At 37.2% G+C, this 12832-nt stretch overlaps 1 protein-coding gene across 4 annotated transcripts in view; it reads left to right on the top strand.

Annotated features, from left to right (window-relative positions):
* Positions 1 to 12832, top strand: part of FGF14 (fibroblast growth factor 14) — a 689306-nt gene that overhangs the window by 525946 nt on the left and 150528 nt on the right. For all 4 annotated transcript variants that reach the window (XM_032246382.1, XM_032246384.1, XM_032246385.1 and 1 more), the window contains exon 3: positions 3711 to 3814. In XM_032246382.1, the coding sequence (XP_032102273.1) occupies positions 3711 to 3814 (104 nt within the window). The remainder of the gene's footprint in view (positions 1 to 3710; positions 3815 to 12832) is intronic.

Raw genomic sequence — 12832 nt, 5'->3', positions numbered from 1 at the left:
TAAAATAAATGTTCCCTCCTCAAAAGGGTATACAAATTCTATTACTATAAAAGTTAATAAAATTGGCAGGATTGTAACAGATTTATAAAAGTAATAGAAATTACTAATTTATTTTTATGTCCTATGACTTATATAAATTGCAAAATGGTGTTTCTTAGGATGAATTTAAAGACATTTTCTTTTCTCTGGTTCATTTCAGTAGTCTCATGAATCCTAGGAAAAATGTAAGCACTGAAAAATTCTTTTAAAAGCGGGATGTGCTTTAATAAGGCTGACAGGTCCTACTTAGAGTACAGCTCTTTTGTTGTGAGGAGGGAGGTGATGCAATAATGCTTGAATCATTCATAAACATGTCTCTATTTGTTTATAACTCCCTGAATGCAAACCATGGGTTAGGTATCCATAACTAGGAAAAATAATAGGAAATAACCTAAAACTCACCCAGATAGCGCTCTAAAAGTCACTAACAAAATCGAAGACTTGAACTTTCATATCTTCATGATTTAGGTTCAACACATTTCCCACACTAAATATAGAATTATTTCGAATAAGAAAAAGACAGAACCATCCTGCTAAACTACCTTTGTTAAAAATTTCAGATGAATTATGAAGAGGAAAAAAAGGCCCACTGGTAGGCGAACCTTGGCACCCCTGTTCTCCAAGGTTTCCAGTCTAAGATCTATAGATCTCTGGGAAAGAAAAGTAGCAAAAAAATCATTGATGATAAGTAAATGGTTCTAGTGGAGAAAATGCTGTAGCAAGTTGACTACTTATTATTGACTACCATAATAATGGAAAGATCTTTCACAAAAGGAAGTGAGCACCTAGGTAACCTCATTGCCACTCTCATTTAAAGAACTTCTTTAAAATTCTTCTAAACATGAGCATCCCCATGAATGATGGTATTTTATTAGTGGGTGATTTTTCTTTTCCCCCAGTTTGCTTTTGGGGATGCCATGGAGTTTTTTCTGTGCTTTTAAACTTCATTGTTCCTATGACAGACAATAGATACTACAAGCAGAATAGGACTTGACAGATATCAATATGCGATTAACTATGGCAATGTTAAAACCTCAGAAGTCCCTCTCACCTTAGAAATTCTCAACCTAGTAACTTGATACCAGGTAATTCTCAACCTGGTAACTTGTAAATACTTTACGTATTTACAAAATACATAAAGTATTTTGATCACTCAGTGGCTACCACCCACAGGCCTTAGGATGGCACTTCTCACCTTGGTTTTATATTAGGGCCATTTGAGGAGCTTTTCAAAAAAATTCCTTATGTCCTAAACCCATTTCCAGAGATTGTGGGATGTAGTAGCTATGGGGCTGATCCTGGCCATCCTGTGTTATGAACACAGCTAATTTTTATATGTGGCCAGAGTTGAAAATCACTCTTATATGAAGAACTAGCGTGTTCCACAAATGAACCAAGTCGCAAAAACATCTTCATTATTCTTACTCCCCTAGGCTTTGTGACATTGCCTTATAATTATATAAGAAACAGAGTGGAGAAATAGAATTATTTCTCAATGTGAGTATCTGCGGTTTTAATTAGCACAGTTCTGTCTTGGCCAGCTCTGAATGGTTCTCCACATTTTAGTGTATATAAGCATTCACTTTCTACTCTCATTCTGTAAATTATGATACCTCGTATTTTATAATTCAGATCCCAACCAAAACCCAAGGGAAAAAAAAAACTAGTATTTTTTCAATATGATCACTTTAAACGATCTTGTATAATTTTTCTGTTTCCCATAACCACATCATTTTGGTGAATTCATGATCTATTTGTTTTCTAGAATTATACTACCTGGCCTATATCCAATATATGGCACCTACAAATACCATTCGGAGTGTGTGGAAGTTAGAAGAGGAAAGTGAGAATAATTAACTTTGAATTAGTTACGTTAGCGTAGCTTGCATGGACAGGCATATGGTTATGGTTTTCCCGCTACAATTTTGTGCATAAATCAGGAATTATTCTATGGTGCCCATTGTTTCAAGATGTAAGGGATATGGTACAGTTCAGGTATTCTAAACAAGCGTGAATATAGCCATTTCCCACCAAGAAGGAATATTGAGAATTGCCAATAGCACAGCTATTACCTCTCAATACGTAACAACTCCACATCCAGATTTAATATTAAATAATGGAAATGAGGGAAAAAACGTTATTATTTCATAAGAATAACAATATCCCCTAAAATCCTATAGCAGAAAATCTGATATTAGTTTACATAGTGAAACTAGTATCCAGCTAACCATAGATGCCCCCGAGTATTCTTCCAGTGATAATTATTCATGGCCCTGGCCTGAGGTTTTCCTTTAATATTTGTGTAGCCCAGACATCTCAGGATCTTGAGAACAGTAGCATGTAATAATCAGAAGAGAGGGTGCAATTTTCTTCATCCTATTAAGAGGAAACATGTCCCTGAGAATTAAATAGAACACAATTTGTAAAGTTTGTTTTTAATTATGTGCTACGTAGACCCTTGGAATGAAATCCAAATTGCCGACATTTTTCAAATGATTTGGCTTTGTGCAATACAGTTGAGGGCCTGACGTTGGAATTGTATTTAGCACATTTATGTCACTATTATAGTACTTTCAGTTTCTGTTCTGTCCTGCTTAGAAGTGGAATTAGTTAAGAAGGACTTGAGTAGGAGCAGTTAACCTCACTGTAAATAATTAATAGTTCTCCTATAAATGTATCTATAATAAAATTTCCAAAATCATCAAGCAGTTATTGTTAAGAATGATGTGGCCAGGCGTGGTGGCAGGCACCTGTAGTCCCAGCTACTTAGGAGGCTGAGGCAGAGAATTGCTTGAACCCGGGGGCTGAAGGTTGCAGTGAGCGGACACTGCACCACTGCATTCCAGCCTGGGCAACAGAGTGAGAGTCCATCTCAAAAAAAAAAAAGAATTATTCTGGAACACCCACTAAACATTCCATTAACACTGGCATAGAAAGGTGTTAAAGGGATATTAAGATTGTTTTTAATGTTATAACATTGCTGTCTGCACTATGCAAAAATATATAAAATGCTTTTAATGCTTTATCAACAGGGAAGAAACAAAACATGGAAACATAAATGAGTAGTCTCTGACATTTGCATGCCATTCAGTTTTGATTAGTTCTTTCTAAATTTAGCTCATTGGCAGGTGCACATCTTTTCCTGGCTTTGCTGGCATATCATGTTGGTTCTACAACAGTAATTTAGTTTTGGAATCACCTGTTTAATTCCTGGCCTGACCTCATTGCAATGACAAATCACACCTTCTGTGTGAAGGGTTAGAATCAACATTCAACTTGGACTTTTAAAATTCTGCTCTTGAAGAGTCTACACAGTTGATTTCTTTTGGTATCTAATGGTGTCAGAGACTGTGTTTCTAGAGGCATGATTGCAGGCTTGATTCAGCTTGTTATCATATCACTTCAGAATGCTGTAAGCAAGACTGCTAACAAGGGTTGAAGCTGAAGTACTAATTTTACCCACAGCAGAAACTTCTTATAAAGCGAAATATAAGTTATTTGATTGCAAAATGTAAGTTATTTAAAAGCAAAAGATAAGTTAAAGTAATTTAACCTCTTAGAAAGTATCTGCAAAATGATGTTTCTTAAATAAAATAAATCAAGAAAGAAAAAATTACACTATGCCCTGCTTCTTCCCACCCATTCGTGACAGACCACGTTTACCTTCACAGCGCTCTTCAACCTCATACCAGTGGGACTGCGTGTTGTTGCCATCCAGGGCGTGAAAACAGGCTTGTATATAGCCATGAATGGAGAAGGTTACCTCTACCCATCAGTAAGTAATATGCCAAAGATCTTGGCCATTCATTCAATGCATGTCAAATAACAATGGCAGCAACAACAAAAAGAAAGTTCTGTGTCTATTGATTCTGCCAGTTTTTGCCTTAGTATTTGATTTTTGAGAGAATGCTGTAGAAGCTGTTTCATCAATGTTTAATAATATGAGTATATCTAAAGGAAGCGTAATACTGTGTCTTAAATGGGCTTTTACTGGATTAAAAAAAGAACAACCTAGTTTACACGTGCATCTAATCTTTTATATTTCTAGTTAGAAATGCACTTCTCTTAGAGTTTCTCCTAAAACTCTTTCTTTAAAGAAATAATATGAATTCTAAAAAAAGAAAAGAAAGCAGTGTATTTTTTAACATGAGTTTAAATTGTATATTTTACTGAGAAATAACTACTTGTAATATTGAAATGTGTATTTTTTGTAAGTCTCTGTGTTTTTTGGTAATATTTATTGGAAGCTGAGCTCTTTTCAAGCCATATGGCCTCTTCTGAAATATTTTTTATTTACAACTAATTTGCACTCAGATGTGCCGCATTCATGCATGTAATGTAGTTAGAATTTATTTCTGCCACAGGTTTAAGCAATAAAAATTTAGATAAGGGTGCTTCTTTCCATTATGCCTCGAGCAAAAATTGATAGTCTTAAATGCATTGAAATATGCTCTTACATGTCATTCTCATGTATATTCTTTAAAACTCTGTCATTGTTAAATATTACCACCAACAAAAGAAATCTATAGGTAAACATACACACATATTTTGTGTGTGTGTGTGTGTGTGTGTGTGTTGGTATGTGGTTGTATGTATCTTAAACAGAAACATTCCCCAGGGGACCTTCCAGAAAATGTAATCTATTTACTTCCGTGAATTTGGGAAATCCTATCACAGGGAAGTGAGATCTGAGCTGTGGATACCCTTCATGGTGAGCTCAAAAATGCTGGCTGTTTTTACTCTTGAGCCTTCAATCTGAGCTCCCTGAAGGGTGTTCCCACACACAGAACTGGGTCCCACATTATGCAAATTGTGTTCTCTAGCACAAGATGAATATGCAGCAGATTGCCAGCAAGATCAAGTTAGAATTCCCCATGCTCCCTTTAGAAGAAACATTAAATACAAAAAGGATCACTTTCTAGAGATGCCTTATTTTCAGATACAGCTCCATCTTGTTGATTGGAAATTTGCTGTTATATTTGTTTCTTTATTTTCCTCCCAAGTCATCTTTCAGGGGCCTGAACATCATTAGATGCAGTGTCTGCTGTAGCTTCTAGTTCTGTCTTTCTGTTAGTAATTGTATCGCATTGCCGTACTCTGATACATATGTTGATGATGGGAAATTGAAATGTTTATCTTTGTGCTGCTAAGGGAGTTGCTTTTTATTTTTGTTTTGGTCATAAGGTCATAAATGTATGCTATTCTTTTTTAAAGATAGGGTATATCATTTTGAGTATGTGTCTTAGCCTAAAATAAAAGTACCGATTATGCTTGGTGCTAAGCCGCAGGAATAGAAACAAGAAATGCATTAACTGCCAAGTCCAGTCCCCTGCATTTTAAATAGTTTCCGTGTGTAGGAATCAGATCTCATGAAGGTCACTGTGGGAGATAGCATTTGCCCAGGGTGAGTCCCGGCAACAATTTCAGGCTTATTACCGGATGCAACGTTCTCTCCTCTCCCTCATTCCTTCTAGTTCTCCAGTGGCTTGGCTTCCAGGCCTTCCCTTTGGTGGCTTTATTCTCCAGCTTACAGATGTTGGTTTTCTTCTCTTCTCATCCTTGACTCTTTGTTCTGACTCAAAGTCTGGTAAGAGACACAGTTCTCTCAGCCCCTACCCTAAGAGATCTCCTCTGCCAAGGCCAGGCCCCTGTACTCCTAGCCATCTTTGGGAAGAGAGCTTAGATAAAAACCAAAAGCAATTACAACTCTGTATTAATACTTTCTAAGTAAATTGCTCTGTTTATTTCAGCGTAAGAAAAAAGTGAATGTCAAATATTTCAGCATAAATGTTTATCTGCAAGCATTATTTCATAATTTGTTACTGAGAGCCTACTAAAATAAAAATATAGACTACAATATAACAATTTATTGTCCTATATAATACTAGTTCTACCTATAACAGTAGTGCTGATAATTTGTACAGTTCACCCAGCCTAGCACTGATCTAAGCACTTTACCTGTATTAGTTCATTTAATTCTCCCAATAACATTTTATAAACAAATATTATTAAAATGAGGACACTGATATACAGAGAGTTTAAGAATTTGCCCAAAGACATTCAGGTAGTAGATAGAAAAGGTAAGATTTGAGCATAGTTAGTATGATTCATTAGCTTACATTTTTAACTGTTGTATTATACTGCTTTCATGTGCCAGGCATTTGTTCATAATATGGTCTGACACCTTTTCTAACAAGAAGTTACAAACACATTATAATGTAATGAAAATCTTTAGGGAATTGTTACCTAGGGAATAAACTGTATTTCAATGAAATTATTGAGAAGTATAATTTCAAACATAATCTATTTCCTTTAAATATTTTTAAGTAAAAATTAAAATTTTAGAAAATTACATTTGTCAAGGAAAAATTTGATATAAGGGATAGTTAACATTTTTGATCTTTATTGCATTTCACATTTGAGCTTTAAGTGTTTTTTGTTTGTTTGTTTTTTGAGGTGGAGTCTTTCTCTGTTGCTGGTCTGGAGTGTGGTCTCGGCTTACTGCAACCTCCACCACCGAGGTTCAAGCGATCCTCCTGCCTCAGCTTCCCGAGTAGCTAGGTGGCACCCACCACCACACATGACTAATTTTTGTATTTTTAGTAGAGACGGGGTTTCGCTATGTTGGCCAGGCTGGTCTCGAACTCCTGACCTTGTGATCCACCTGCCTCGGCCTCTCAAAGTGCTGGGATTACAGGCATGAGCCACCGTGCCCGGCCTCAGCTTTAAGTTTTGTTTGTTTTTTTTTGTTTTTTTTTGTGAGACAGAGTTTCACTCATGTTACCAAGGCTGGAGTGCAATGGCGCGATCTCGGCTCACCGCACCTTCCGCCTCCTGGGTTCAGGCAATTCTCCTGCCTCAGCCTCCTGAGTAGCTGGGATTACAGGCATGCACCACCATGCCCAGCTAATTTTTTGTATTTTTAGTAGAGACAGGGTTTCACCATGTTGACCAGGATGGTCTTGATCTCTTGACCTCATGATCCACCCGCCTCAACCTCCCAAAGTGCTGGGATTACAGGCTTGAGCCACCGCGCCCGGCCAGCTTTAAGTTTTAAAAGCTATGACAAACATTGTTAACCCAGCTAAGAAGTTTTTAAATAAGATGAGTAAATTTTTGAAAAGCTTAGATTTATAAAAAGAAGTTTATGAAGATTTAAAACTAAGAAATGAAGTCATCTATTTTAAGCTTATGCCTACTTTTTTTAAAAAATTAATTTTTGTGCAGTGTAAACTAATGTCTAATATGGTATCAATTTTTATTGACAATATTTTTTAGATGTTGTCAATAAAATGCTCAGGTCATTCAAATTGAATTCTGGTAAACAAATATCACAACAGTGATTTGACTTGAGGTATATCTTCCTCTATTTTTATTTCAGGAAGTAACTCTCATAATCCCTTTGCTATCCAAATAGGATATTTAATGTGTCAGATAATTCCACCTTCTGGAGACAGTAAAAAGGTACTTGACTGAGATGTAAGTTCCCATTTCCAGTGCTAACGGTACCTGTTCTCTGAGGGATCTTTTCTTCAATATGACAATAGTTATTTCTTTTGTGTCCTAATGATTGCTATATGGTACTTGATATTGTGCTACAAGAGATGTAATGTCAGATACAAGCCATTGATTGAAGGTACAGTGTGGGCTGCAAGGACACAGAAAAGAACCTGGCAGAGTGATAATTCTGCCAAGAAATTAGTTTAAAATGATATTTATGAACAAAAATGTGCTTTCACCACCTATAACTATTTCTAGTGCTGAGAGAAGCAGTCAAGTTTTTTGTTTGCTTGTTTGTTTTCCAAACCTGTGACTTTGAAAGACTAAGAAAAAATCCTCCATAGAAAGCCAAGGCTTGGAGTGTAAATTCTAAACAATAAGAAAAAACTGGGAATGAAAGGAAAAACATCACTCATCATCAGAGCAGTGATAAAGGATTGTTGAAGTGAGAATGTGTTTCTAGCATAAGAAAGATGGGAAAGAAAAGGACAGAAAAGAGACTGATGATACAGTGAATACACCCCTGGGCTTTCTTCAGAACACCTGGGTCCTGAATCTGAAGTTTTACCGGTGTTAAAACTTCCCAATCTCTCCTGGTCTGTCCCCTCACCTGTCAGATTACAGGATTTCTCTTGAAGCCTCAAGATAATCATGGGGTTTAGAATTCTGGTTTTAGTCTGATTGAATTTTCTGAATAATAAGATAATTTTTCATAAAATACATAAAGATTCATTAGTGCTATTTTTCACAGGCTGGCATTTATGAGAATATTATTTTCCTCCTGGTGCTGTAAATGCTTCCATGATCTAGAGGCAGGTATCTGGGCAGTCAGTAAGTGCTGGTGTTCTCCTGAAATTAGCAGCTCACCTGATCTCTTAAACAGATTGTGTAAGTGGAGAGGAAGATAATCCGTTTTCTTGTTGATTTTTAAAATAAACCAGGAAAATGTACTACTACCATGTTTTGAAAATATTAGGGCTGAAATGAATTACCTGGAAAGCCAAGAAAAGTGCGTATTCCTTGGATCACCCTCTAGATATTTTAGTTCAGTGGGTCTAATGGGAGACCAAAGAATCAACAGTTTGTGGGGATCACCCTCCCTCACTTTTGCCCTTGATTCTAAAGTTACTATTTCAGCCATGGACAACCACCAAACAAGCATTGCTGCAACGGTCTCTGGGGGAGATGGTGATAATGTTAGTCCAAGGTGATGAGAATGGAATTGGTGAAAATCAGTAAATGTTCTGCTTAGGCACTGAAACTAAATGTTTGGATCTTCTGACTTTTCTACCACTAAGCTGAAGTTTACAGAAGTTTGAAAGCAGATCAGCATACTTCTTCACTTATGCAACAACCCAGAACTTCTGCAATAGGGACTGGTCAGCTCTTTGGGCTGGCCTCCCATCTCCTACCTATCAGCACAGGATGAATATATATGTATGAATGTTCTTTAATCAAGGAAAGCAAGATAAATGCTAGGTATTCCTCAATAAGCATTTTCAAGGTTCTCAAAGTCTTGTCTACTCTACTTATGATAGTGTTCTGATAACATATCTTTCAGGAGCATTTTCAAATGAACCTCTTCTACAAAGGTAGTTTCACCTGCCCTCCTCTGTGCCAGCAGGCATCATTTACTGATGTGTCCTGATTTGTGTTTCTATCTGTCCTTGGCTTTCCAAGGGCACCCAGACATGAAAGCATCCGAGCTACCCACCTCATCCTTCCACGAACTGTACATCTTCTTGCAGGATCCATAATTCTACAAAACAAGGTGGAACAATGTTATTTTCCTCTTGACATTTATTCCTCTATCCATTGCTCAAGCTTAGCATATAGAAATACAACTGCTCTGTTTTATCAGTGTGATACCTAGCATCCTTTCGAGTCTTTATATTCTTCCCTAAGAGTTACATACCCAAAGACATACATGTCCCTCACCTGTAAGTATACACTCATGGAGTATTGTGTGAGCTCACTGCCCATTCATGGCACCTGTCCTGACTCTGAATAACACCTTTGCATGCCTATTCTCATATAAATGTCCACTATTTGCTCAGGCTTTGGCAAGCCTTCCTAGCTCTCCTCCCCTGGGTTTTTTATTTGTTTTATTGTTGTTGTTGTTTGCTACCAGGAAGTGCACGTGCCTAATCAAATAAACTGAGCTCCAGTGACCATCACTGGCCATCAGCATTCATTGCAGACAAACCAAGGACCTTGGCAGCATTTGAGGGTTGCTCACCGTGGGGAAGAGCCTTTCATTCTCCCTGGGAACACTGAGGCAAAGCTATACCAACTTCATCTAGTTACACACAGGTGCCCCTTCAATAATGGAAATTCTACTATTCTTCATCTTTCATTCATCATCTCTCTGAGTAGTCTGATTTCTTTATCATAAAAAGTGTATTAAAGTTGAGATGATTATTAATGTCTCCAGTTATTATAACAGTCTGTGACACTATGCATGTTTTTCTGCACAAACAATATCTACACTTTTGGGGAATATATATATACACACATAAACACATGGATATAATTCTTATATGTATGTGTATGTTTCGTTGGAGTTATACACCTTGCTCAAATTATATATACACATATCACATGATTCTGAGTGTTTCTGTTTATATTAATGAAATGTTAAATAACAGTTTTAACATTTGCACATATTTTAAAGCTGTACTTGCTATGCTTTAGAAATATTTTTTTTTCATCAAGCTTTTCTGTGACTCCTTTCTCACGAAAGTTCGGTCGGATCTATCTGCCAGGTTGAAATGCCCATTATCCTTTCTTTGTTTCTTGGCTAAGATAATTTATAGTAATAAAAAAGCCAGTATGATACTTCAGCTAATTTTCCGCCTAATGATAATTTCAACATCCAGCATTCATGTAATTCCCATGACGTTGAATATTGATGCACAGAGTGCAATTGGTTAGGTCCAAGAATGCCATTTTCTACCTAGGGTCACTAACTGCAATAAAAAAGAATTTGAGAAACAAATACAACTGGTAACTACATGTAACTAATTATAAATCATCTTTGGACAAGAGAGATTATGGAACATCCAATTTTTTTTTATTTGTTAGGTTGAAGGTAGGTAACAAAAATAAATGTATGTTGTTACTATCCAGATTCCAGTGACATTTTGTGGAATATAAAGAAAGACATTGGAGTGGAGAGTGAAAAAGATACTGAAAGCCTGAGAAAAAGAAGAGAAAAAAAAAGATAAATATAAAGAAACGGAGATAATAGAGTGGCAGCGGTCAGATGCTTTGGCAGCATTAGGGAAAGAAAAGAGAAAGGAGAGAGGATGGGAGGATGAAAAAGGAAGGAAATGAAGAAAACCCATCACAGGAAGAGAAAGGGAGACCTTGTTTTCCACTCACCCCATCGTGTTCCTGGAATCCCTCTGACTCCTGATTCTAACTTTCTATCATGGTACGGAAAAATAAAACCATTCCTCTTAAAACCCACCCCAGTTTCCTACCACACCAAAATTACCTTACCTTCTCTAGCGCCTTAGCCACATGCACCTATTTCCCCTTCCCTACAGTCCTCTTCTAGAGCAATGGCTATGCTTGGTTCATGTGAGTTTCAGGCAAAACAAAAAAAACCCCTCTATGATCTTAGTTAACTTCCAGAGGAGTTCACAAGTGACAGTGAGAATGAGTGGAAAGGGATATCCGAGGCATCTAAAAATCTACAAGCATCCAAATGAGGACACTGAAAACATGATTTAAGAAAGCAAACTAAATAGGGCTTGAAAACTACACATTTGTCATTTTGTTTTCTTGGCTTATTTTTGGATAATGTGCGTATGTTGTGGGGGAAGGGTTTCTGAATGCCTTTAGGTGAGATATGCATTCCACTGCGGACACATGGTGGTAACTACTCCTTAATTTTAGAAAGGAGACACCACACACACAGGCTCCCTTTGTTTCTATGCATATGCTGACTTTGTTTATGTGCCTACAGACGCTGTTGTCTGCAACCCCTGAATTAAGGGTGCTGGAAAAAATGAGAGATATTTTAAAGTGTTTTCTGAGGAACTATGGAAAGAACTTCATGGTTGTCTGGGTATGGAGACAGCAGAGTCACAGCTCACCTGGTAAGACTAGCTTAGAACTAGGTGAACTGTGAGAACTGTGATGCTCTTCACTAAGAAAACAAAGCCCAGAAGCAGGACAGGGTGGTTGGATGGAGAAAGATGCTGCATTTGGTTAGGGATCTGCTTAGGTTGCCCATGGTATATCCAAGTGGATTATAGTCATGAAGTAACTATTAGATGATGATGTAGCTCATTTATCCTAGAAGGATCATGTCTCAGGGCTGTCTTGGGAAAGGTGTGCAGATACAATCATTCTGTGACAGATGGCAATTGTTTTTCTATTCTTCCTGCACGTGAGACAAAGATGAATACATGGAGTCAGTGATATCATCATAAAGTTTGATATTACAAAAAAGTTTACTAAATAGCATGAGGTCTTGAGATATCTTTCTAATGTATTTTGATTCTTAAGTATACAGAATCTGCCTGGTTACTTTTTGATACTGGATAATAAAGCAGAAGACTAGCTGAACTAAATTCAAAACTTGCATTTCTATAAAATTGATGCTAATAATATATGAAGGGAATATCAGGGCTTCGGATCCTCTCATAGTGGCTCACAAGCATCAACATCTATAAGACTTATTAAAATGGTTTTGTAAATGGCCTCATCTTAGATATTAACAAAACAGAATCCAAGACTCCAATTATGTGTTTTCAACATGCCTCAAGAATCATAATTTTGAGGGTCAGCACAGTAGCTCATGCCTGTAATCCCAGTGCTTTAGGGGGCCGAGGTGGGGAGATAGCTTGATCCCAGGAGATCCAGGATGCAGTGAGTTGTGATCACACCACTGCACTCCAGCCTCAACAACAGAGTGAGACTCCATCTCTAAAAAAAACAAAAAAAGTATTCATAATTTTGAATATGTATCCCAGGCATGTCTCGTGCTGGGGACTGAAGGAGAGTCCTCTTTTCTAAACAAAGTCTAAACTACTTTCCCACCAATCATGACTTTGCAACTGCCTGCTTTTATATCTACCATTGATTATTGTCATTAGTATTATCATGCCTTAATAGATTTCTAGTTCAGTTCAAGGCCCTTGAAGTAAGCAGAATGACATGACCCATGACCATATGCAGAGCTCACCTTTTCCGTTAACCAAATGAGTCGGCCTTTGGGGAGTGCACAGAGAAAACTTCTGGTCACGGTCGTTCCTCTTAGTCTGTGGAAAGGAAAGGACAA

Source organism: Sapajus apella, unplaced genomic scaffold, assembly GCF_009761245.1.
Source record: "Sapajus apella isolate SASKATOON/1434 unplaced genomic scaffold, GSC_monkey_1.0 scaffold60, whole genome shotgun sequence".
Lineage (NCBI taxonomy): Eukaryota > Metazoa > Chordata > Mammalia > Primates > Cebidae > Sapajus > Sapajus apella.
Note: the sequence above shows the minus strand (reverse complement) of the source record. Positions and strands in the feature narration are given on the sequence as shown.